The sequence below is a fragment of the Poecilia latipinna genome, unplaced genomic scaffold (assembly GCF_001443285.1).
Source record: "Poecilia latipinna isolate Pla-1442-1.1 unplaced genomic scaffold, P_latipinna-1.0 Scaffold207, whole genome shotgun sequence".
In the NCBI taxonomy this organism is placed as follows: domain Eukaryota; kingdom Metazoa; phylum Chordata; class Actinopteri; order Cyprinodontiformes; family Poeciliidae; genus Poecilia; species Poecilia latipinna.
In genome coordinates this window covers 158,919-185,744 of record NW_015112823.1, presented here as the reverse complement: position 1 = coordinate 185,744, position 26,826 = coordinate 158,919, and the positions used below count along the sequence as shown (strand labels likewise).

The 26,826-nt window shown below is 39.6% G+C and overlaps 1 protein-coding gene across 1 annotated transcript; it reads left to right on the top strand.

The window, feature by feature from the left end:
• Positions 1 to 774: 774 nt before the first annotated feature.
• mrvi1 (murine retrovirus integration site 1 homolog) lies at positions 775 to 25,648 on the top strand. Its single transcript, XM_015031420.1, has 26 exons — positions 775 to 855; positions 927 to 1,043; positions 1,140 to 1,201; positions 1,438 to 2,089; positions 3,107 to 3,257; positions 5,617 to 5,645; positions 12,004 to 12,201; positions 14,440 to 14,546; positions 14,634 to 14,695; positions 15,270 to 15,443; positions 15,624 to 15,701; positions 16,039 to 16,079; positions 16,246 to 16,302; positions 16,778 to 17,224; positions 17,337 to 17,415; positions 17,814 to 17,934; positions 18,028 to 18,058; positions 20,290 to 20,430; positions 20,556 to 20,687; positions 21,739 to 21,892; positions 22,081 to 22,130; positions 22,221 to 22,349; positions 22,621 to 22,682; positions 23,249 to 23,371; positions 24,383 to 24,511; positions 24,811 to 25,648. Exons 1-26 carry the CDS (start codon positions 838 to 840, stop codon positions 24,971 to 24,973), a joined length of 3,507 nt encoding a protein of 1,168 aa, XP_014886906.1. The 5' UTR covers positions 775 to 837; the 3' UTR covers positions 24,974 to 25,648.
• Positions 25,649 to 26,826: the final 1,178 nt, after the last annotated feature.

Genomic DNA, 26,826 nt, shown 5'->3' with positions numbered 1-26,826 from the left:
ATAAAAGTTTTCATGCATTTGGTGCATTTTTTTTTTTAATTAAAGTTATATTCAGTTTATCTGAGTTTTGTGTGGAGATATTAAAAAAAAAGTCCAAAGCTGAGAGCAAACCTTGCCCAAAAAATGTCTCCCATCAAATTAAGTGAATTTGTTTCTTATCAGTTGTGCGTGAGCTTGCATGAAGGGAGATGCTTTGAAGCAGGATATCTCTTTAAATGGGGATTATGAAGGATTTGAATATAAACTATCTCTCTGCCAGCTCATTTCGGATGAGTTAATTAAAAAGATATTTAAAAATTACATTTTGGTTGTGTTTGTCTCAGTTTCTTACGCCGTTGTGATCTAAAATAAGCTTCAGTTTTTGTGAAATAGATGAATATTTCAGCTGTTGCAAGTCTGTACACAAGGAAACCATTTGGAAGTGTCTTTTTATCTATTTTATTGAAGAATTGCAATCAATCTATGGTTTTTTTTTTATCTTGCAAAGCGCAGAATGAGGAAATTCTATATTCACACAGTTGACAGCAAAACGCTGGTCATCAGTAAAAGTGACACAAAGAAGTCATTGTTAGTGATATGACCTTATCATCCAATGGAGAGCTCAGATTTAGCTGCATCCCAGAGCCTTTTAAAAACACATCATCACATTTGTTGCCCTCAACAGACACCACATGATTTATAGAAGTTTGTTAACTTGTTTATGAACATCAGAGATACTGAAGGAGCTGAGAGGTTTAATGAAATGTGCTAAATTCTGACAGGTTTGACCGACACTGTGTCGCTCCGCCGAGCTCTCCCGGTTTAAACCCTCCAAACCGGCGCTCGTTGCAGAGCGAGATGCAGGACATGCAGCAGGTTGGCATCGCCACAGCAAAGATCTTCTCCTTCACGTAGATCCATCTGCTTCATACCTTTGTCTGCAACAGCTTCACAGAGGTCAAGGTAGCAACAGTGATCCAGTTGCCAACTCACACCGAGAAGATATTCAGGACGTCCTTCACAAGACCAAAAGTGACGAAATAGCTCATCATCTGCACAGGAAGGTGAGGAGGGAGGTGTGGAATGGGGGGAGGGTGTTGAGCTGATGTTTGGAGCGAAATGCAGCAACAGTTTTACATCTAGTATCCTCTCTCGTGCAGGATAGGCCTTCTCTCTTCCGGCAGCAGCAACAGGCAGCTCTGAGACAGAAGCTTCGTAAAGTGTATGTGAGATTTTACCGCTTTCTCCTGTTATGGTAGCAGAAAGGAGACAGCACATGTTAGTCTCAAGGCCCAGCTTATAAAAAGTGGTGTCTGGTTTTGACAGGGTATTTATGAGTATCTCCATTACACAACCCACAAGAGTTACTGTCTAGCATAAGTGCTGTTTTAATGCCACAAATTAACAAGATAACAGTGTGTAAAATGGATGTTTATAGAGCTGTGGTGGTGGTTTCAGGCACCGAGATCCTGAGCTGCACAGGTCTGTGTGGGAGGAGAAAGGGGAGAAAGACAAGAAGAAGCAGAAAGCCTGGGAGAAGGAGCATAAGCACGGCCAGACTGGGAGTCAGAGTCAGGAGGCCAAGAAGGTAGTTCAGGTGAAATCGGAAGAAGAGGTTGCAACGTGCAGGGAGCAAGCTACGGTGTTACCGGAGCGCCATGAGACACATACAACGCTCCTGCTAACGGAGGATGACTTTAGTGACATGAAAAAGCAGGTCTGTCACCTGCATACCTCTCTGAAATCTGGACAGGGCTGTGCTGAACTCACAAGTCAAGTTCCCCACGTTCGTAAAGGAGATGACACAGAGGGTCAAGAAGAAGGCACGGCTGTGGAAAAGGCGCTGAGGGACCGGGGGGATATCCCAGCCTCAGAGTCAAAGCAACCTGAGCCGCAGGCGGACAGAAGTGGTCTCCTGCTGACCCTTGGGAGGATCGAAGCGATGGTCAGCAGCGCCCTCGGGACGGCCGAGCTGGTGAGGCTGAGCGAGCGGAGGGTGAGCCAGGTGAGAGAAAAGATGGAGAGCATCACTCAGAAGATGGGAGAGACTTTAGACCGAGCAGCGGACACTGATGAGCCGACCGAGGTCAGGGAGAAACGTCCGTCACAGGTTCGTCATTCTGAGGAATTTGTTTATATTTAAGCAGATTTATTCCCATTTTAGCTAACCTACAAACCAAACATTCTTGTCATAGCAAAAAAATGTCACCAAATTGTACGTACAATTTAAAATTAAATGAAGTTTTAGCACACAGTATCAAAAATCCTCTAGAGAGAATGTAAAAATGTTCCTACTTAAAACAAAGTGTGATATCATGTGGATGGTTGAGCCATAGAGGAAACATATTTTCAATCAAGAAAGCTAGCAGTTCCCCTTCGACTCTTTAAATGTCTAAATATTTGTTGGCATGACATAAAACCCCACAGATGTTTGGTTTTTACAGCCTGTTTTCTCCAGAGTCAAATCAACTGCTTTGCAATATTTAAATGACTTGAGATTCTCAAATGTCTCCAATTTTGTCACATTACCACCACAAACCTCAATATACTGTGGCTGTTTCTGCAAAGAGTAGGAACAATGACACGTTTTTGCAAAAAGAGGAATCTAAACAACATGGTGTCCATTGTATTTAGACCCTGTTCCTCTGGTACTCCAAAAATAAAATCCTAGTCCAGCCAGATTTTTCCAGCTTAGAGGACATTTTGGTTGTTCCAGGTCCTCACACAACCTACAAAACTACAGAATCTGTGTGTTTATTCAGCTTTTTATCAGAGAATGAAGTTAATCAAATCAGAGCTTTTGACAGTTTACAACAAAAAGCATAAACGTTTTTTTTAACTGTTAAAAAAACTCATAAATCAAAAGGTTGTTACTGTAAACGCCTTTTTTATTTACTACGCTGCAAAGCACTGCAAAGGTTTGGTTGGGATGCTACTGTAAAAGCAAACTTTACAATTCAGCATCAACATTAACCTTGAACATGTTTTATTCAAACCATCTATTTATTCTTTGGCGTTTTTCACAGAAAGATTCACTTTTGATGATCATCTTTCGACGAGGATGTCTCTTAGCCTTTAGTGCAGCCTTAGTAATACAGTATCACACCTAATCTCTGTTTTTCTGAAGTCCCCAGGTCTCACGCAGCCAGCTAATGGTGAAACAGGAACAATAAACGTCTTGGATGATGTTGGACCTGAACAGAAAGACATTACACAGATTCTTTCTTCATCTCCTGTTTTCCCAGAAGTCCCAGAGCCTCCACAGCTGCCCATGAATGGTATGGTGACTGCAACACAGAAATACGTTGATGGTGTTATCATGGTAATGGGGTACACAGTGAGACAGAGATGTATTAAAGCTACTTCCTTTTCTAGTGGTAATCCCAGGGGATTTCTGAAAATAGACTGTGCCGATATTTACATTTCACTCAACAGCTGGTACAGAGGAAGGGGAGGGTGTGCTGTCTGGGGCCACTGGGAATACTGGGAGGGATCCAAATGAGTTTTCTATGTTGACCTGGAGAGACAGTAATATTTTTTGGCAAAATGAGTTTTCACCAAAAGACATTTTATACCAACAGTTGGTTAATTTGCACCAGTCTTTGTGATTTGTTTTTTTTGTGCATGTTTAGAAGCAATTTAAGTAATTTGCTGTAATTTACTCATATTCTACTGTGAGGAAATGTGGCTCTGTGGTTTCAATAATGCAGGAGATTATTCAAGGTTATCATGGTTTCATCAGAGGTCACAATATCTTATATTTCATAACTGAAAAGTTAACAGTAAACTTTCACTATTTTGCCGTTTCCAACTTTAGTTATGCCAGTTCTCAAAACACTCAACAAAATTTCATCCTTTGTCATGTTTCAGACGTCCACATTGTATTTACAAAGTTTTTTGAGTAATTTTAGCCATGATTACACCATGTATTGCATAAATATAATCATGTTGACATCTCTTACTGCTTCTCCCATCAGTAATTAGGAAGCAACAGCTGTAGCTAAAAATAGTCAGTTTCTTTGCGTCTCTTCAAAATGCCAATCTCTATATTTCTTCTTGTCTAAAACAGTGATAGCTAACATGGCTACGCGCCATATTGGAGGTAAACCTGCACTTACTGTGACAGGCTGTATAGTCGCCTCAGTGTCTGTTCTTTATGATTATTTTACAACTGTATATCTAAAGGTAACATTGTGTTGTGCCAAGTTGATGGTAGCTTGCTTTTGGTTAGCAAATGAAGTTGCATTAATTCAAACAGCAGCCAGGGGAGGAACAGTAAAGACTTTGTTGCCTCATTATGATCATAAGTTGAATTGTAGAGCTTTATGAATTCCCTCTTAACAGAGTTAAGTAGAATATATGTTGAAGAGATAAACGTGTTTTGGTGTAAGACGTAAAAATCAGCCACGGAAAATAAACCCTTGTGACGATTCTATCATAAGAGACTGTCATTATACAGATTGAAACAAGTACTGCACCAACATGTGCTGAAAGGCCACTCAGAGAGGAATTATACTTTGAAAATGCTCTAGGGGGCAAAGAGACTTTAGTTTTTGTTGGCATGTCCTTTGGTCTGAAACTAAGATCATTTAGCCACACTGACTATTTATGAAAAAAAAGTAAAATGTTTAGAAGCCTTATCACTTCTTGGGGTTCATTTTGTCTTCATTTGATATATTTAATCAAAGTATTTAAAAAGGGGGTCCCACAAACCAGTTCAAGATTCAGATTTAGGGCCAACCAGCTTTTCACCAGATTTCTCTCATTTAGGAGCTTAAATGACGACCTTAATAATTTAGAAGCATCTCAAATCCAAACTGATCTCATATATTTGCAAACCTGCCAGCGATTTGGTGCAGGTTCTACTTTCTGTGTCTTGTAAGTCAGATGGATCTGTTCAAAATTCAAATTCAAAATTCATTTATAAGTTATTTTTTAACTCATATTAATTCAAAATTCTTCAAAGAGTTATTGTAGATGCCTTTGTAGTAATAATAATAATAATAAAACACATTAAGAACTGTATTAACCTAAAATATGCTAGTAGAACTTTACAGAGTAACACAACTTGGCTTTAAGGTCACTGTTGTTGAAAATAAAATCAAATTTGATTCATAAAGTTATACAGTAGAACAGAATCTTAACTTTTTACCAATTCCCAATGAAAGAAATGCTTGAAGTGAGGAAACACCAGCTCTGATGGTGCTGCTGCTCACTTGCTCTTGGTTCCTCGGTTGTTACTGCATTATGAGGCTCCTCCTGAGAGCCCCTGAAGCAGAGAACGGGAGCTCTTAGCCAGAGGCTCAAGCACCTGATGTGCTTCAGATGGTTGCCAGGTTATTGTTGCCCTGAGCTATAGAGGTGGGCTGGGTGGCATACTTCCTGAAGCAAGAGGTACAATAGTTTTGATAACCAGAAAGAACGTCACGCTGTGAGGATCAGCCCCAATGGGAAGACAACTAAATTTATTTCTGCCATCGTTTTTGTTTTCCTCTTTCTGCCACAGTGTCACATCCTTTCTTTCTTCTCCACTCCTTTTTTTTTTTACTGTCCCCTCTAACATTTGCATTGCACATGCCTTGCTGTTAAATGCAAATCAACTGTTTTCACAGTCTGTCTGTGCTTTGGCTCTAACAGGTGCTGCAGGACGAGGCAGCAGCTGGGAGGTAAGACCCGCTCCTCTGAAAAATGTTATTTCTTTATGTAGCGTTTGCATTCATACTTTTCTGTGCTACAGTGTTTTTAGTGTTGTTTTACACGAAAATATACATTTGCAGGAAGTATACTGTACTGTATGCCTTTGTTATACAGCACATTCTTCCTCAACCTATTTTAGGTCCAGGTAGATGTAGCAATAACAATAATATTATGCTGTGGACAAAGACTTTCATTTACTTTAGGCCAACTTCAGTTTTCTTGTTAACCCTTAAGGGACACTTTCTGTCCAAAGGGAAACAGCTTCACAAGTAAACATTTAAAATATTACAAAGGACATAAAATGTTAAGATTTTATTTAAATGAACAAGTGCAGAGAAACAATATGTTGAAAAACCTGTTAAACTGGAAACTGTTTATCTTTTTCTCTAAAGGTACAAGTTTAGATTTCACTGGTGCTTTTTTATGTTTTGTTCATGACAAATGGCTTTATCTACGTGTCATAGATAAAGGCGGCTTCATAAATTTGCATATTTTGCTTCATTTTGGTTCGTTTTGAGCCATCTATTCTGCTAAAATAATAAGCTTTGTGGCCTGTCTGCTCTTTATTCTGTGGGTTGGTGCATATATTGTTTTACAGAAACATCTAGTTTAATTCTCCGTTTGTTTTTATTCAGTAAATAATTAAAACGTTCAGACTCAGACTGGTGTTTCTGATATTTTAACTCCCACTGCGTAGTTAAAGGCTGCAGTAATAATAATATGTCTGTATGTTATGTATTTTTAAACAATGGCTGAATTTCCATCAATTTCTTTTTTTTTTTTTTTTTACCTTTTAACACAGTTATGTTCTTCAGTGGTGTCTTGTTTTGGGTAAAATCCTCAGGGTGAAATGTCATCATCTACGCAAAGACACTGTTTATACCATGTTGGAAATAGACAATTAGAATAAGACAAAAGGACTGTCAACTTGGTCAAAAGCAGCAACTTAAGTTATTAGGTTAGGTAATAGTGCAGTGAAGTTAGGTGAGTAAGAACGAGAACAACTTTCTGGCTCAAGCTGCTCTTTTTTTGTAAGCAGCATCATTCAACCTGCAGGAGTTTAAGTGATCATGTGACCTTAAAAGCTGTCTTCCCCCAAACAGTGTGTTTGCTGTGTTCTTGTTTTATCTCAGTGGTCAGCGAACTTAAATCATTAACACAGAAGCAGTAAGAAAGAGCAGCAATGATCAAGGTTTTGACAGAGCAGATTAGCAAATAGCTATGGAGCTTAAGAGCTCGGAAGTGGATTCCTCATAGTCAAAAGAGTAAACACAGATCAGCCAGGCGCAGTTCTTTCTGCCTGTCTCACACAGAAAAGCACATAAAAAGTTTCTTACACCTATATATATATATACATATATATATATATAAAGAGAGAAGCGCTTTCAAAATAGAAATGTTTCATCTTGTCCTGGTCTTATTTAGGGATAATTGTAGGATCAGATGCCTGAGATCACATAATCACACATACGCATACACTTCACAGCAGCTTAAAGAGGCGCACTGAGTCCTTCTCCTTAAATGGTAAAAGCTCCCAGGAGTGAAAGAGAGGCTGTTGCTGCTGAAAAAAGCCAGGGAACAGAGGGGACGGGAGAAGGAAGAAGAAGCCCTGAGGACTGAGAGTTTTCTGGGGAAAACTGTGACAGTGACAGCTTGGTTGTGGGAAGTGTCTGAGTTGGAGAGATCAGCTGGAGTCGCAGCAGTGTAGCGGTGGACTCAGGTAACGTGCACACGCTCTGTGGACAGGTTCAGATGTTCAGCTGTTTGCCGCTGTTGGGTTTCACTGGATTGTTGGACACATCCAGCTTCAGCTGTTTTTTTGTTTTGTTTTTTTTGTCGTTCTTTTTTTTAATCTCTTCAGCTGCTTGAACCATCTGCATGAAGGTTTGTGGACTGCTCTGTTTGACTGCAGTGACTTTATGTAAAACTGCTCGCATAGCTAATGTGTGGCTTGCCACTTTGGAAGTCTGTTCAGTCGACTCTCCTCCCTCTGCCTGACTTTACATCACAGAGCCCGTTGCAACTTTTATTTTCTGACGCTTCCTCTGCCATGTTATCTCAGATTGTGCCTGTGTCCAAACCACTTCCTCTGCTGGCTCTGCACTCTGTGCTTCACACAACCAAATTTTAAACAAATCTGGCATGAAGGAGTTGGCTTATGTAACGGATAAAGGGAGGAAGGCGCTGCTCCCCTTGCCTCTCTCTCTTGTTCTTGAACAATTTTGGTAGAAAATCAAGTCTTCTGTCTGTTGTTTGAAGACGAAGGGCAAGAGTTGGTTATAAGAGAATATCTGAGCTCAGGATTGCATGTTCTGTTCTTTTCTCCCACAGGAAATCATCTGAGTGATTCAATTACTCTGCAATATTTATCTCAGTGTCATGGTCTGTGGGAGCAGCACTCTGCACTGCAGCCTCCTGCAGAGCAGCTTGGCACCTTTGTTTAGGTTCAGTCCTTTTCAAGCTGTGCAACGTTTCTTCAGCGTGTCTGTCGGTGTTTGGTCGGGGCAGGATTCTTGAATCGAGAACTTTTCCAGAGTGTATCACTGAACGTTAAAAGAAACTAGATTTCTGTATATTTCTCAGAAGCAGAATTTATTCAGAATATACCATTAAAACCTCGACTGAAGACTAGAACAGCAAAAGCTGATAATTAGCGTATATTGTCATCGCACAAACAAATACAAGGGCTAACAATTACAAACAACGCTAATTATTCTTTAGAAATTGCTATTTGAAAAAGTTTGTCTGGGAATTGGTAACTCAAAGTTCCTTCTAAATTGATTAAAACTAGGTTTTCCAAAAGTTTAGCTGTCTCTAAGAAGTAAAAACTAGATGATGCATCCTGCATCCTTGCAGAAAAACTAGCTGAACATAACATGGTGTGCAATGCCAGCTAAACTGTTCACACTGACAAGATATCAAAAGGTTGAATAATCCTCCTTTGAGGACTATTCTAGACTTCACTAATATAGATTGCACTGTATCTTGTCTCTCTCAGCTCAGCTACTTTCAACAATACACTTCGGGAAGATGAATCATCTGGAGGGGCTGATCAGGAAATTGAAGCTTACTTACCTGATAGCTACATAATGTTTTGTTTTTTTTAAAGAGATGCCTTAGACTTCAGGATTTCTCTCCAAAAATGTAAACTATCTATATTTCTAGCCAATATAAGAATCTCGTGAGTGATGGTTTTTCCATGTTCAGCCATTTTGAACTTGCAATCATTACATTGAATAAACAGCCACAGTTAAAATGTTATGATTAATGATTGATTATTCCAAAGCTTTCCAAATAGGAAAAAAAAAAAGAAAAAAAGATTAATTTAAAGAGAAATTTGGCATGTATTTACAGGCATTCAGACAAAACCTTTTGAGCATAATTACTAAGGTCATATGCTTCTCATATTGTGTGGAAATAATATATTGTTTTGTCAAGATTTGGTTCTATTAGCACAATTTGAAGAGACCTGGAGAATAGCAGTTCTTGTAGCCCAAGGGTCAAATCCAACGATGGCAAGTAGTGGTACTTGACCTATGTTTCCAAGGTTGTTTAGGAAGATATGCGTTAATCTTAAAAAATAATAATAATAATAATTTAATGGAACATGTCATAAATACAAAAATAGTTCATTAGTTTTACAAGACAGAGATTTAGTTAATCTCGGGTAATATAGTTTAATTTAGTTCAAAAGAGAGAATCTAATTAATGTGAATACAAAGCAATCATAAAGTCAGACTTAGAAAAAGAAACAATGAGTATTCTAATCCAATTATAATGCAATAATTTGAATGACCATCTTTTAAGGAAACCCAGCCATCGGGCTTTTGACATTTTGTTTAAAATATAACAAGAATTTTGAAAACATCTCTAATCTTTCTTGCACGTAAGCAACCTACCAGAATCTACACTGAACGCTTCTGCAAAGTGAGAATGAAAAGGAATTTGTATCCCTGCATGAGAGCGTATTAACGTAGTCAGGAAATATCCCAGCAGCTCACTGGGAAACAGTTAAACAATCCACTTCCTCCCCAGTGACTCACAGCCTCGTTGCCGCTTTATGTTCCCAGGAACTTGTCATGTCCGTGATGATATTGAGCAGCGTTGTATAATCTAGACTTCTCTGTATCTGAAGATTTATTACACTTTTCATGTCTCACCTGTGAAACAGTAATTCATCACTGACGCCTGGTTACGTTCGTAAATATGGAGCTCTTGCTGTTTGCGGTGAATTTAAACGACCCTGAATCCCATTAGCATCAGACCTCATTAACCCCTGACGCTGGTTTGTGCACGTACTCAAGGCACCGCTTTCCTTCAAAGGGTTAAAATGGTTCTGCATTTGGATTTGCATAAATTTGCTGCTAAAAATAGAACAGTGTGAGTTTAAACAGGGTTAACACAATGGCTGCACACATTTTTTTCACATGAAGTTTTGCCTCCAGTTCAGTGAACCATGAAAAAGAACAAGAGCATCTAAAAGTCAGGAAAGATTGATTCGTTTCACTGAATTCTTTAATGTCACAAACTCCACGGTTGTTATGAACATGCTTGATGCCTCCAGAACTGATATATAAGGAGATTTATGCTTCCTTCCTGTAATTAGACATTGCATGTTTGTTCTTATTTCACTTCCCACTGTAAATCTTTTGTTAGTTTGTTGTCTTCTAACGTTTGACCCCTTTGTTACAACTCCAGCATTTGCAGTTCCGATAGTCAGTGTCGATCAGTGATGACTAACTCTCTCGGTAATCTTCCGCATGGCTTGCACTCGTGTTTTCATATAATCTTTCTACAAATCCTTCTGTTTGTTTTACTCCGTCCCAGAGGAGCTCATTGCATCAGTCAGCCTGTGAGAGTCGAGTGCAGCTCGGTGTTATAACAACCAAGCGCATCCCTCCGAGTGTTTGTAATCAGCACCGTGACTGCCCAAAGAAAACTGCAGTGTGGGAATGAAAACAGATGAAAACAATGTGTTTATTTATTAGAGGTTTCATTTAATCACTCATGCTGCAGTAGTTTCTACCTTTGCTGAGCTTCAGATGTAAACGATCTAAGTGGTTTCAGCTGAACTCATGCTTTCTTCTTTGTAATCGTGAAGTGACATTTGTGCTTTTATATGTGCTGGTTTGTCTCGGTTTTTACAAGAGGTTGTAGTGATGTAGTGGCATGTGCACCCTGCACAGGAATAATGTGACACACATTCCCAGAGCTTGCATGCATTCTCCTGCATGTGGACATTACAGCGCGATTTTAAAGTTACTTGCCTAAATTTCCTCCGAAGTGAATCAAACTGAAGTTTGTTAAAGTGTGTGACCTGTAGAACTGCATGCTGTCTTCCTGTCTTGTTGTACATTGTTATTCAGTCAAGAAAAAAAAAAAATCTGCCCTATCCAAAGTAAAAACTTTTTGATATGGCACCATCACGGCGTTTACTTATTTTCAGCATGACTGCAGCAAACAATAATTTTGAGTAAAAATGTTAAAAACATTTTCAAGTCTCAGAAAATGTTTCCCGCAAAACTTCTCCATGCATCAAACACCAAAAATGAGCTTAGAATGAGCCCAGTCCTACCAGGTGTCCCCAAAGTTACGATGGTGATCAATGTGATCGTCACTGTTTTTCTTCAGCATCATCATCAGCCTCAGTGTCTGTCAGGAATCCAAACTCTAAAACTCCATGATGGACATTAAGGAAAAACTCACATTTTCCAAACTCCAAACACATCAAACCTCCCCTCCTCTACGGTTTTTAGTAACCGCCATCTGATTGGTAAGATTCTCGTGCCTCTTGTGATGTCATCAGCCTAAATCTGCACAATCTACAGTTGGAAGAGTTTCCTTCAGAGTGCCATTAAATAACTGAAATTTGTTAATCCCTGCACTGAAAATCCAGACTTCATTACGCAGCTGCTTTTATTAATAGTGCACACTTGTTTAAAGAACTGTTGAGCCTCAGCTCTACACCTGCTGTAGGATGATATTATTACATCTTCATTAAATAAATGATAAATAGGTTTCATGGTGTTAATGAATGGCTGATCAAATGTTTCAGGATACTTTCTTTTTTTGCAGAGGGTATATTCCAGAGTTGGATTCTGTCTCTCTTTTTTTTTTTTTCAAGCCTTCGGAGTGTGGAGCTATTCTGGGATTTGTTTAGGGTTTGATGGTGTGGTTGACTCTCTTAGCAGTAGTGCCTTTTATCTCTAATGCGTCTATCCTCTAACAAGTGCAGAAAAGAAGAGCTCTGCCCCGCCTCCACTTTGTGTTTCAGCTCAGACTAAAACAACATACTTTTGTATCTTTATGTGTTTTGTGGTCTTGCAGCTCCAGCAAGAGAAGAAACTCTCCCTGCCTGAGTTTTCTTTAAAAAAAGGCAACGGCAACTTGAGGGCGTCCTCCAGTCCTTTGTCCTTGCCGTTCTCCCGCTCTCGCCCCTCTCTGCCCCCCATCATGCCCACCCTGCCCGAAGAAGAAGAGGACTCTCCCGAAGAACTGGACAGTTCATCCAGCTCTCCTCGAACAGTGAGTGCAAACTCTGCCCCCGTCTGAGGCGTACACTCACAAATAACTCAAAGGCAGTGTGAGGAAATTCCAGCAATGCTTCTGCATTAATCTGACTTTAAAATTAGCGACTTTTCCTCCAACATGCTGCTTTTAATTTGCCAGGAAGAGCACATTAATCAAAACATTCTTCGGCTTAATATGCTCCCCACTGTTCAAAAAGAGGCTTGGCTGCAGGGGGGGCGGGGGAGGGGAACTGAAGTTACCAAAGCTACAATTTGAATTATTGCTATTTGGTTTGGTGCATGTTATGTTTTGTCTCTCTGTACTTCTCTGACCTAAAATGTTTACAAGTGAGTCTCATCATTCTGCTGATTCTTAAATGATTTATTAGTCTTCTAAGGTCTTTTAGCTTGGCTTTCATAATAAATCAGAGACCACTGAGATTGTTACAGTTCTGTCTGGAGAACATTGCATCTCAGCAAAACAGTACTTGTGACTTTTGTCCTGAAAATAAAAGGTACAATTTTAGTCATTCTTAGCTACATAAATAAGATGAAGTCAGATTACTATATTCCAATTACGTTATTTAAACTATCAATGCATGTTTATTTGGGATGACATTTACGTAAAATCTGTCATAAATTGGAGGTAAAATGCATGCTTTCTACATCTTAAACAGCATTTAATAGCTCATAATCTTAATCTCTAAAAGTCCACTGACATCAAAGTGTTGAGCTGAGCATGGTCTCCCTCTGAAATGCCTCATAAACACCAAAGCTGGATGGGACATCTCAGAGTCTAATGGCGAATATGCCAACATAATAAAAATACCCATCTTTATTGGATGAGTGCTGCTTTGAATCTGCAGTCTGTCTACAGTGTTACATCAGGGTTTCCTTATGTTATTAGTGTCCTGGTACCATTAGCTTTTAGTGAAGTTTATTAGCATCGCTGTTGGTAATCACACAGGAATTTACGGCCGTAAAACTAACGACTTTAAAACTTTGGAGTTCAAGTGTTGTCATTTAAACAAGGCAGTTTGGATGATTTTATTGTATGTGCACTGAAAAATAAAAACAATTTCCAGGGTTATCCAATCTAGAGTCAGGATTTAGCTTGACCCGAATCTGCCCCGAAATTCGGTCCGGGTTTGCGCCAGAATTACTTGCTTGATAGTCAGGTTTGGGTCGGGCTCAGGCTTCTGTGGTGCATTTAATAAGACTGCAATACATACAGCACAGAGAAAACCACAAAAGAATGCACGATAATGTTGTAGTCTAATCAAAGTAAATAAGTTGGGTCAGATCGGGCTGGGAAACAATGCCTATGGGCCTTGTCTGTGGGATCATTAAGATGTTTTTACATATGTGAGATGGACCCTCCGGCTCTTTTTGGTCAGCTGTTGGCTTTTCCTTTCTTTCTGATATATTTTAGTCTACGGAGTGTTTTTATCAGACAGGTTCTGTTTAACGGTCAGCTTCCCATTTCATGACAGTGAATAAACTGAGTTGTCAGATGTTTTTACGAAAATGTGTGTCAGTATACAGTAATTTAACTCTTCATGCAAATCTTGCACTGATCTTGTTGGCTGTCATTAATCTTTGGACTAATTTTATCAATGACAGCTTGTTTGCAGCACAACATGCAGTAAAGTATAACTCAATTGGATTCTTTGTCACTAGGCTATAGGGTAGAATGAAGATCTGACAGCATGATACATATGAGCAGAAGTACTTCAGTTGTATTACACATCCTAAGTGTGAAAAAGTATAGTGGGATATAATTGTCACATATGTGATTATAATATTGTCCTTTGTATTCTGAGAATGCCACCAACGGGAGTCGCAAGATTGTGATTCTTTGTCCTGAAGCTTTTCACTACTAGAACTTTTCTGACTGTTTTTATTGTTTTATTTGTTGTTAATGTCAGGAAAAGTGCAGCCTGTATACTGACAGCTTTCACCAACAGCTGGAAAAAGAAGATTAATGTCTTTTTTCTCTTAATTGAAGGAGATTAATTTGCTGACCTGCTTGAGTCCAGAAACCAGCCCGCACATGTTTGCCTTTATTTACTGCCGATCAGACTGACCCTCTCTGTCCTGACTAAATACTGCAACACAAAGCAGGAACTGCTTAAACTGGGAGAAGAACTGGGGTGCCGTACACCTTCCAGCTCACTTTCCAGTAATGAGTCCAGTGTTTTATTACTGTGTTCCTGCTATGACTGGGCTCTTCTTTCATTGTGTTGGACTGCAGTCTACAACAGGTGAAAGCCAAGCTGTTATAATGACCGCCCCCACCATCGTCTACCCACAGAAGGCTGTCATTGTCCAACAAGAGGGACGGTCCCTCGAACATGTCAGGTAAATCGCCCGCCCACCACATCCAACCCTGAAATAGATTTCCTGCTTTCACTTCACTGTTACTGACTTATTGCTGTCCTCTGTCAGGCCACACAGTCCCCGAGCTCGCCAGGCCAGAAACTCCTCTGGAGGACCCATCACCACGGTTGGTGGGTAAACCCCACAAAGGCTCACATGCTACAGCTGGAGTCTAAAAATAAACGCTATGAGAACGATTTAGTTTGTGGTTTGGATTCACCGGTTTTATCCTGGAAATATTTTCCATTAACTAACTGTTTTAGCATTTGTTGCACAATCAGCAGAAACTGCTTCCAAATCAGTGTTTCGCCTTCAGCAGATGTGCTCCAGGTTTGTGGTGTTGTCTCCAGCTTTACAGATAAATCTCCTGACGTGTCCTCCCAAAGGCCTGAAAAGCTTTTGATGCTTTGATTCCTTTTAGTCCTTGATGAGTTAACGGTGAATCATAGCAACGGATGATAATAAATATCATTCTTTTGTCTGGTGATTTGTTTTCTGGTATTTACAGTCGACTTATTCCTGGAAGCTTCGCACTTCTCAGAGAAGAGGCGTAAATTGATACAGCTTACTCCAAACCATCTCAAATATGCAAGGATATTTTAAAACCCTGAATTAAAAATGATGTAGTTATGGAAACAGCATAAAAGAGTATAACTCTTCTACATTATCTACGTCGCGCCATCACTAGTTTATTGTTTCTCTCAGACAGCACTGGTAATGTGATTGACCTGGTGAAAGATCAACTTCCAGAGCTTCAGCTCTCTGAAGAGGACCGGCAGAAAAACCTGGAGCTTCTCGAACAGGCCAAGATGGTCAGCGACCGCTTCCTGACCCGCCGTGGACGCCGGTCCATCAGCAGCCTCACCGACTCACCCACAGGTGGCGCACATACCACGTCTCATGTGCACACTGACATTAAAACGGTGTTTTTCATCATGCTGAGGTTGATAGAGGAGAGGATACAGCTTGTCACATTCTGTTAAATAAAAAAAATAATAAACTATTGTATCTTTTATTGCACGCATCGTTGTTTTAACGACAGATTATTTTCTTCCTCAGCCCTCTCTCCGTCTCCAACGCCGTCTTCCTCCCCACGTTCATCAAGAAGCAGCTCTTTCATTGGCCCACCTCAGACTGGTCTGTACCACACTTTGTGTGGGCTCATCTAAATATCTGCCAGAAAATATTTATAATACTTCACTTTTTTCTTTTGTGGTTGGTCTTGCTGTGGTCATTGCAAACTCTTTTCCCCCTTTAGAACTCATAACAAAGCAATGTCAATGTTTTAATTGACATGATGCTCGAATGCCATTTGGCAGAGTTTAAATTTGATTGACCTGACCAATCTAAATCAGTAATTTAGCAAACTGCATATCTGAGGTTTTTGGCAACATTTAGAACACCCAAAATAAGTCGTATTTGTTTGTTGACAGGAAATTGAGCCTGTTATCTTAGTTGCTTTCTTCCCTCCCAGCTGCAGGTACCACAGAGGCCACACATGGCTGCCCACAGTCAGTGAGTCAGGTAAAGAAGCTGCTCTCACAAAAATGACCCAGATATTTCTTTTAGTATGCCCATTTCCAGAATTGTCTGGAATACGACATTTTCTTGAATCAGAAGTATGACTATCATTAAGTCATATTTATTAACACTCGAAAAATTGACTGATTTTCTGTCCTAGCATTTAGAGGTGCCAACAGGGAGAGAGCAGCCGGATTTAAAAAACAAGGATCAGGAGGTGAGAGTTACAGATCCACTGAATCATTTCTTATGGAACCATTAGTGGGGGAAATAGAAATTCTACTTTCAAACTTGCTGCAAGTGAGCCTTAGTTAAACCCATTGAAGGGTTATTAAACTTAGCTAATCTTACCAGATATACTGAGTTGTATTTTTAAGTATTAAACTGTAATATTAGTACCTTTTCTTTTGAAAACTCTTCATTTCCTCAGCTATTTTTAATTGTGTCCCTTTATGCCACTATTTCTGTAAAACACTCCTAAATTATAAAAGCATTTATTTAATTAAATTTTACATTTGGAATATGTTGCACGTCAGTCCAACAGTTAGCGAGTATTAAAAACTTAAAATTCCCATCTTGATCAATGCTGAAGATGGGAAAAATAAAGCATTTTTTGAATTTGAATTGAATTGATTACACTTATCTAAACACGACAGAGGTGATAAACGTTTTATTAATCTTGCTAATCCTAGGATGAGCCTTTGGTGGATTATAAGCCGGTTGAGAAAAGGAAAGTGTCGTCCGGGACGCTAACACCTCGCTTTGCCGTTCAGAAGGAAAACCGCGACCTCACCAGGCCTCGGAGTCCGCAGGCCGTCAGTAAAGCAGATGAGGTTTCAGGTCGAAGCCCAAACCTGACCCCAGCTACGGGGGTGGCCAAGCCCGTACCCAGACCGCCTACCCAGCAGGCCCCCTGCACAGCGGAGATCAAAACAATCGGTGCCTTCCCTCCGCTGATGAGGGCGGTCTCCTGGGATTCTGTCGGCAGCATTAACTCGAGAACTGGAGCCTCCGGTTTCCCACCAACAGTCGACGAGGTTTTCTCGGATAAACCCAGAGATGGTGTGTTCAAGTCCTCATTGTACAAAGACCTACAGGCCCAACCAGGCAGCACACAGAAACTGTCCAAACTTAGAGAGGTAAAACATCCACTCTGCAGACTGAACTACCCAATCATTGCGTAGTTTTTCTACACTTAGCCGCGTCTTGTTTGGATGTTTGAAGAAGTGACGTGTTTGGGCCTGTTCCCAGGAGCACAAGCTGATGCGCAACCAGAGTATAGTTGGCTCCAAGTTACCGGAGCTGAGTGAAGCGGCCGAGCAGGAAAAAGGTACCAGCACTTACACACACGCAGTCTTTATGTAGAACAGAAAGTGCTTTCTCACGGTAGCACATTCAGTGCTCTGAGTGAGGGTGTAAACTTCCTGAATCAGAGAAAAGTGTTCCTGCACAAAAAATGATGATGACCCATTTCTTTTTTCTGTGCCCACCCATTTACTGGCAAACATGAGGAACAACAATTTTTATTTCTTATCAGCAGATGGCATGATTGCTAAATTATGTGAGGCGAAGACCGCTTTTTATGGCACTAGGAAATTATTCTGTGTATTTATGTACTTTAGAGGGAGATTGAGCCATAAACTTTGTGCTATAAAAAAAGTGTAAACACTAAGCTGCTCTGTATCTTTTTAGCAGAACATCATTGGAAAACTCTTTTAATGTGTGCAGGACCTCCATCTTCTGCAAAGACCACAAGCAGCGAGGAGGTGAAGGAGAAATCTGACGCCATGCCAAACATTTCAGATGTGATGCTGAGAAAACTAAAACTTCACCGAGGCCTGCCAGGCTGGTGTGTATCTTTTGTCTTTTTCTCCTTTCCAGGCTGCTGCTGAAAAAGTGTATTTCTTCATTTGCTAAAAAGGTTTTCCTAATTTCTTTTCAGTGCCCCTCCGCTCTCTGAGAAAGAAGTTGAGGTTGGTTTTAAAGCTCTTCTCCTTGTAGAGTTTGTTTTATATATTTAATCACAACCTTAAAAAGATAGTCAGTAAAGTTACTGAAATATAAGGACTCAGTGCAAACAGGATGAAGTAACCTGCAGTTAGCAGCACTTTTGAAGCTTCTCATTGATAACATTTAATAGCCAGCTTGTCTTTTTTTATTTATATTTGCAAACGAAGTAGTTGCATGCCAAATATTTAATCAAATCTGTATTTCTTTCACAAGAAAATGAGCTGATCTGTTTAAAGCAATGCTCCGTATATTTGAGCTTTCGGGTTTATTATTGGTGCTTGCATGAACTAATGTTCTTGTTTAACTCAAGCTAATGATGCAGATGGCCACGTGGTTGCAGCTGTTAGAGCATTTGACATTTTGTGAAAGAAATAAAATAATTGCAGTTTTCTATGTAGCCTTCTGCTCCCAGGTAAAATTGGAACAAGGAGTTATTTGTCAACAGGAACGTTCCATGTTAGGTTTTATTTGTGTTTATGTGGGTAGCATGTTAGAAAAAATGTTAATGTTAGTTTAAACAGATCTCATAAGTGCAGCAGGTGTAAGGCCGATCATAAAGTCTGCAGAAAGAAGAAAGCAAAAAAAAGTGTGTATGATTCTTTTTGATACTGGAGTTAATACATGATTGAAGAACATAAAGTTGTGCTTCTTTCTTGTTTTTTACTGTAAAATGAAACAAGACAGAAGCATAAACATGTGTTGAACATGTCTAGTATAAAAAAATAAAGTTGTCATATTTTTAACACTCTTTGAAAACCAGGCAATACTTTCTCGTTCTGTTATAACTCATTGTATACTTTAATATATACGTATATGTTAATATAAGTCAATATAATATCTGCATTAATTGGCTGTCTGACGGTTCTCAGTTTGTAGAAATTAAAATTCCCTCTGACCAGAGCATCAAACCAACAACTCAGGTCAGTTCCGGGGAATTTTTAATTTTTTATTTTTTTGCCTACATAAAATAATCTCAAATGCAAATGAGAAAAACTTACCTGGAACTCATAAATGACAACAATATTCCAGGTGAAACAAATGCAAAACCAAATCTGGAAGACATAATCAGTGTCTAATGGAGAAACAGGGCAGAGTTTTTGATCAACAGTGTTTGATTTAGCCTAAGGTGCCGTGACGTGGTTAATATGTTGGCTGCCTTTAGAAAGTCATCTGCCACATTTTATGTGGAAGAAACGTTATTTACATAAAACTCTCCTGTAACGACTGCTGGCCAGCTTTGTTCTCGACATAAACAGAAATATTCATATCTAAAGTGGACACTGGTTTAAATGTTTACCTGGTAATGTTGATCAGTTATGAAACTTTTTGTGACTGGAGTTGGAGAAAGGTAGATATCAGCTCCGAATAACTGTTTCTCAACACACCGGTGAGAAACTTAAAAAGCTATCTGCTGAAGGTAAAATACTGAAAGCTAAATAACTTGTGAGAACATAAAAATTAAACCCTTTAAGAAGATGCAACTTTAAGTGCAAAAGTAAAAAAATATATATATATTTGTTATTTCGGAAGAAAACATAAAATAATTAATTTCAAACTCTGGCCATTTTAAGTCCTACAGGAACAAGTCATAAAAATGAAATGCCCTCAATGATTTGTTAGCTTGAAACAGCATTGTTGTGTTCCAGCGGTGGAAACAGATGGACTCGCTGAACCTTTTCCGTGGGTTTGTAGGTAATAACCTGGTCTGCTGCCAACCCGCTTAATTACGCAGTTGACACAAAATTTATCCGGCCTGGAGCTGGTGCTGTCCCGTCAACAGGAAAGTGTTTTTCTGTTCCTGATCAGGCCGAAGAGACTTGCAGCAATTTCCTGTGGAGAAAATGCTAACATTTGTGACGCTGTTGTGCTCTGGCTGTAGCTCCTCTCGCTGCTCCCCCGGGGACGCGTATGGATCAGGACAGTCAGAGGTCGTATATTTCCTCCCAACGGTGGCCCCTGTGTAGGAAAATTGAGCTGAGTGGCTTTGATCAACAAAGCAAAACACCAGGAGGTCAAATGTCAGACTCACAGCTTGTTCCCCACGCTCAGGGTCGCTGGATTCTGCCTCGTGTTCTGCATACCACCAATACTTCTCATCTAGCTGCGTATTTGCTTTAGTTCTGAAAACTTTTTAGCAATTCCATCTTGTACAGTTTAACAAAGTGTGAGATGAAGTATGAATACCTCCCTGCAGAACGCCTTCGTCCAGCTGTCGCTCGCATTTCGTAATGACAACTATACTCTGGAGACTCGACTGAAACAAGCAGAGAGGGAGAGGAACCTGACAGAGGAAGACACCGAGAAAGAGCTGGAGGAGTTCAAAGGAGCGCTGAAGGTCGGCCCTGAAAAACAGGAGCTTTGTTTCGATGTTTCCCTTCCTAGATAGGCTGCGAGTTAGAGGCGCGCTAGAAAATGGGGACTGATGTAATTTGTGGCACGATGTTGTGTTTTTCCTTGCAGATGACTGCACCACAGTGGCAGAACATGGAGCAACGGGAAGCGTACCAACGCCTGATAGAGACACTGGCGGTGCTGTACCGACTGACCACACGACTCTCCAGCAGAGCAGAGATAGTTGGAGCAGTTCGGCAGGTGCAGTCACACAAACGCGTGTGGAAAAGTCTCGACTCGTCGCTCGTGTCTTTATGATTTGCTTCCAGGCAGCCAGACTTTCTTGTAACCTGATGTTTCTCTTGAAAGGCTCTTTAAAGTTTCTTTAGATTTGCCTGCTGTTTCTCTCATTTTTAGACCAGTGCCTGAGGTTTGTTTGTTGTTTTAACACGTTGTTGTCTTTGTTTATTGAATGATTATATGAATCATTCAATTACAATAAAGCTCAATTAAGTTTAGCTTATTAACAACACATGTCTGCTCAAGGCACTTTACAAGACAGACAAACCAAATTTGTACATAAAAATGTGCAATCCTGTTTGGTCATATTTCAACACATGTCAATTTAATCCAACTATGTAGTCAGCAGTTCTACTCATAAGGAAGGACTCTTAAAACAACTAATTCCAATTTATTTATATTCCGATCTATGATGCCACAGAAGGTGGTTAAGATTTAAACCAGACGACTCCACAATTAAGTTTTCATTCACTGCCTGACACACAATGATGGCTGCACATCTTCATGGATGATGTCTGCTGATTCCAGTGTGCAGTGATTCTCCCAAAGACAACCGCCACGGATTTTGTTTTAACCAGTTTGCTCATAAATCCATTCAGTGTTTTCACAGACAGCTCAGAGGTTTTCTGTAGCAAATGTATGGCAACGAAGGATAAAACTGCTCAAACAAATGCTCAGAAATACTTTGACCACGGGGTTTAAATCAGTCCTTCTTCATCAAAAGAAACAGAAGTGTTTTCCAGAAAGCTGATTTTTGTTACTTTTCATCAGCAATGACTAGAAAAACTGCCTGTGACGTGTTGTGTTGTTGGTAAAAAATAAATAAATAAATAAAACTATACCTAATGTTGAATTTATTATATTTAAAAAAAAAAAAAAAAAAAAAGTCTGGCAAGTAACTTTACAGCTTAATGTCAACACATAGTTCACAGCTTGTTTGACTCTTTGTTGAGAGTGAATGCTCAACTCCTGTCCCTGCGGCCTGATGGACGGGGGCTTTGTTGTCAAACAGGAGAAACGTATGAACAAAGCCACTGAGGTTATGATGCAATACGTGGAAAATCTGAAGAGGACATATGAGAAGGACCACGCAGAGCTGATGGAGTTTAAGAAGCTGGCCAACCAGAACTCAAACCGCTGTTATGGAGCGTCTGCAGACACTGGAGGTACGAGGATGAACATGCAATAAAGCAATAAAACCATGCAACTTTTGCTCTCCTGCTTCACTGTTTAAGCATTTTATAACCAGAAAACATTTCTCCACACAGCTGACGCTGTTGACGCTGAGCTCTGTTTTGATTAATAATTCCTTCAAACGTTTTTTTTTTTTTTTTTCTTTTTCTTTCCAATCAAGATGATGGGGTTGCACGGCCATCAAGATCAATGTCCCTCACCCTTGGAAAGGTAACCAGTGATGTTTTTCAGTTTTAAGTCTTCATATCAAAACCCAGCAGAAAGGTCCCATCTCGCTTTTTCTCGTTGCGTCCCTTGCAGGCTTTACCCCGGCGGAGGGTGAGCGTGGCAGTGGTGCCTAAGTTTAACCTCCTCAACATCCCGGGTCAGAGCCCAGGCACGTCGGGCCCAAACGTGGGACTCGCAGCGGGTGCTGCTCTTCCTGTCTTGGTAGGTTTTTCCTGTCCTGTTGGGAAATGATGGGAAATGAGGTAGGAAGCATCTCTTACAGTGACAACCCACACACAGCCGCACTCGCTTTTGAATGAAAGGTCATGAGCTGGTCAGAAAACGATGTAGCCCCTTTTACAGCTGAGTTGAAATCATTTATTTGGAAAAACAGCTTTGTGTTGCGGTTTCAGAGCCTGTATTTTTCCTTCAAACAGACCTGACTCCTAGTTTTGTTTTAAAAGAACATAAATTGTATCACTTTTCTCTCTAGTGTGAAGCAAATGATGTGAAAAGCAGCTCCCCCACCGAAGCAGTTCAACCAACACCAGAGTGGTATGTTTGCTTAAACACACAACGTGCATATTTGATCTTTCGGAGCCATTCCTGCAGCGTTGGACGCATTGTTCCTGGAGAAATCCTGAACTTCTAATCATTTCTTATCCAAGCTTTTTTCTGCTGCGCTAGGAATTTTGGGTTGTTTGTGTGACCTGCAGGATGTGCTTTACAGTGCAGAGAAAAGCCCGAGTGAGCTAAAACTAATATTAGAGGCTTAAAAAAATAATAACGTAGATTTAATCTAAACATCTGGGGAAGACGCTGACAAAGTCCAGGCACATGACTCCAGTCATATTGGGGTCATAAAGTAAGCTTCAGTCCAGCTCTCATATGCCTGAGCCAGATGTCTTCTGTGAGGAGAATAACAAACCTGCCAGCTCCGCTTGCTCTGTTTGTGTTCAGCGCCGTTAATGCACTAATCCAGAGCCGTGGCGCATGCATTAGCAAGACATGCCACCGTTGTTTTGATGGAGCCTAACTCTAAAGTGTTTTATAACGTCTGCTGTGATGGTGGTGCCGTCCAAGGCTGACTGCTCTGTTCTTTCCTATCCGAAACAATGCAGTGGAAAGAGTGGGACGGAGCCGGAAAGTGAGCCAGCCAAACCTCCAGTAAACTTGGAGGAGCTCAGAGCCGAGATCAGAGCCGAGATCAAGGCAAAGATCGAGGAGGAAGCGTACAATAAAGGGTGAGGCCCTCTCCTCTGCTGTGTCGAGACATTTTTATTGACTATAAATCATTGGTTGTGTAATCGCGGAGAAAATGAAAGTTTGCTGGCTCCCAAAAAAAAAAAAAGTGGATTATTGAAACATCTGAAACTCAAACAGCTGTACTTTTTATGTGTTTACTGATTTTGCTGTCCAAACTTGTAAAAGTCTGTTAATGTCTGTGCTGCAGAAAATAGCTTCCTAAAAGCTTCTTTAAATCAGGAGTTACCGATACTGACAGAAGGAGAAGGGACCCCTGTAGAGACATAAAAACATCATTTGGACCCAAAAGAATTGCCCATTTTGTCTACAAATTAGTTATTCTGAACTATTTCTTAGTCACATTAAATTCTATTGAGCTCCAACATGCGATTTAGTGGAAAAAAAAATTCAATATGAGATAACCGACAAACATTTTGCTGGAGGAAAATCCCAGAAAATCATATTATCTTTGGAGAAACACTTGGAATGAATCTCATGAGGTCTTCTAAAATGCCAGATTTTTGTCATGTACAAATCACAGATTCATTTAAACTAAATAGACCATGCTGTTGCGTTTTGCAGTATATAACTACTTTGGTAACTTGGTTGAAGCAGTTTTGAATTCAGTTTTTGGATTGAGTTTACCCCTGCCATCACTTAGTGAATCTGATTCAAATGAAATATAGCTCAGCTGTCAAAGCCACATTTCCCCGACATTAACTTTATTTCCGTTAGTTAAAGTCTTCAGAGAGGTTACAAAAAATCAACAAGATCTCATTTCACAAAGTTATTAATGAGATTGGTGCAAAAAAATCTCTGCAGAGCAAGGAATATAAGTTAAGAAAATACAGGACTACAGTGACAGCTTTTCTAAAAGTGTTAGATGTTTATGCAAAACTGACGTCTGTGTGACCGTGTGCAGTTTATGCAAGAGAGGAAACAGCCTCACTATTTCAATAAAGTTGGGTGCAGACTAAGTGTAGCTGAAATATTCTCCCCATCACCTTCAGCTATCAAGAGGGACTGAAACACACCAAAGCTCTCCTGGAAGAGAAACATGCGGAGGAAATGGAAGCAGAGAAACTGCTGGAGCTGAAACACAAGGACGAAGAAAGCGGAAAGAGGTATAAGAGCAGCAGGTAAACTAAATCTGCTTGTCTTTCTTCTTAATAAATAGATATTTAGCATAAATAATATAGGTATTCTAAACAGTAACGTCAAAATTATTGCCAATGAAGGTCTGGAGTTTGAAGTACTTTGAAATCACATTATCTATTTCTACATCTATTGCATTTAATATATATATATATATATATATATATATATATATATATATATATATATATATATATATATAAAATACCACTGCATGTCATTCAAAGAACATTATTCATTTATTTTCTCAGAATGGAAATATTTGTCTGTGTTTTCTCCACAGGAGGATGGAGGAGGTGCTGGTTCTCCTCAGTCGGTTTTGTCCCTCGATTTCTGTCAGCCGGCGCCTTCTTTGGGTCGTCCTTGTGCTGTTTGTGGTGATGTGCGTGCTCGTCAGTATTTTCACTTTCTTCAGTGACTACTACAACCGCCATGAGGACACATAAGTAACGCTTCTCGAGACACAACAGAGATGGCTGGACCGAGAAGAGCCAAAGACGTCTGTAACAGAGGAGCTGAACGACACGTTTTCACCATTCTAGCAGATCGTTACGGACGGACACACTTGAATGGAAAGACTGATCGAAGGAACTGGTTCAGGAACTGGTTTGGAGGCTTTATAGAGGATGTCTTTTTTTTTTTTCTACGCTAATTCGTAGTTTTGTTTAGAATGGAAAGTTTGCTGTCTGTTTATTGGTGGTAAGTTTAGGGACCAAATATACAGTGTGATTAAACTTATTTAATTCATAGGTGCATATGTAATAATACATTCTAGCTTTGGTACTTTGAAATATGGCACCTTCCTTAAAATGCCACAGCAAAAAAAATAATGTGTATCAGAAATTTCTACACAACAGATTTTTTTATTTATATTTAAAGGTTTTTTTTTTTTTTTTTTTGCATTTGTTGGTTAAGTTTTGTGAAGGGCATTTAAGGTTTAGAAATAAGCACATACAAACAAGGCTTTTAGTGCAATATTTGGAGACTGTCTGATTTGAGATTTGGGTCACTGACAGATTTCCTTTGTTTATGAGAGCACTTTTTAGATTACCATCCCGAGTGCCTGGGTTGAGAACTGTTTTGCTAATTTACCTTTTAAATAAAAGGTGTCTAAGAATGAATCTGTGCTTTAATAACTTTCATTAATCCATCCATGCATCTGGAGCCTCTATCAGTCAATGGGTGATAGACGGAGTAACAATATCCAAACAAAATTATACTAAGTCAAATGGTGTTAGACTTTTTTATGTCATAACTGCTTGATGTGCTCGTACTGTAAAGCTAATTGTTGTACATAATTTAAAGAAAGATTCAACAGCACATATTTTGTAAGAACTCGTACTACAAATAATTTTATACTTAAGTGTAGTAATTATAATTTTATTCAACATCAAATCTGATCAAAGTTTTCTACAAGAAGACCCAACATAAAGACTAAATTGCCTGCATATGCGAAGTGCTTTATCAAGTCATTCATCTTTTCATGCACACTGACGGTGGAGCGCTACAGAAGCAAGGCTGCCATTCAATCAGCGCCATCAGGCCTTCTGACCACCACCAGCAGGCAGGGCGGGCGAAGTGTCTTACCCAACGACTGAGCAGGTGTTCGGACCAGCAACCTACCAGTTGCAGGATAATCAAACCCTTCCCCCTGAACTACCATCACACACATGCAGAAAATCTATTAAAAAATTCATACGTCCATCAGTTTCCTCTATGTACACAGACTGATGATGCCATGCAGGGGAGGAATGAAGTGATCCGTTGACTTCTAACTGATCCATCACAGGGCTTAGAGAGTTACACCAAAGTGAAATTCAAAGAGGACCTCACACACATATTGTTGCACTGTGGGACAAAACCAAATCACATGGAGAAAATCAATATATTTATAGGGAAAACATGCTAGCTCCAGACTGAAAGATCCCTGCCAACATTTAAGCCAGAATTTATGCCAGCATGTAATCCAATAATAATTTGCATAGTGAACATTACAAAAGTTAAGTTAAATCATTTTTGCTACAAGTTAGATTTTTCAGATTTAAACGTATTAGTTGAAACTGTATTTTTTTTTTCATATCAGGAGAAAAACTGGTTTCTTTAGATGTAGAAGAAAGAGCTGAAGCTATGCTATGTGACAGTGAAATTTAGTGTAAATATTTTATGACATTGTTACACTCCTGCAAACTTGTATAGAGATTTTTCATTTGTTGCACTATGTATGTCACAAATGACAAATTTAAAGGTAGTTAAGTTAAAGATTTGCAACTATTGTGCCCTAAGTAAGCAAGAAGAAAAA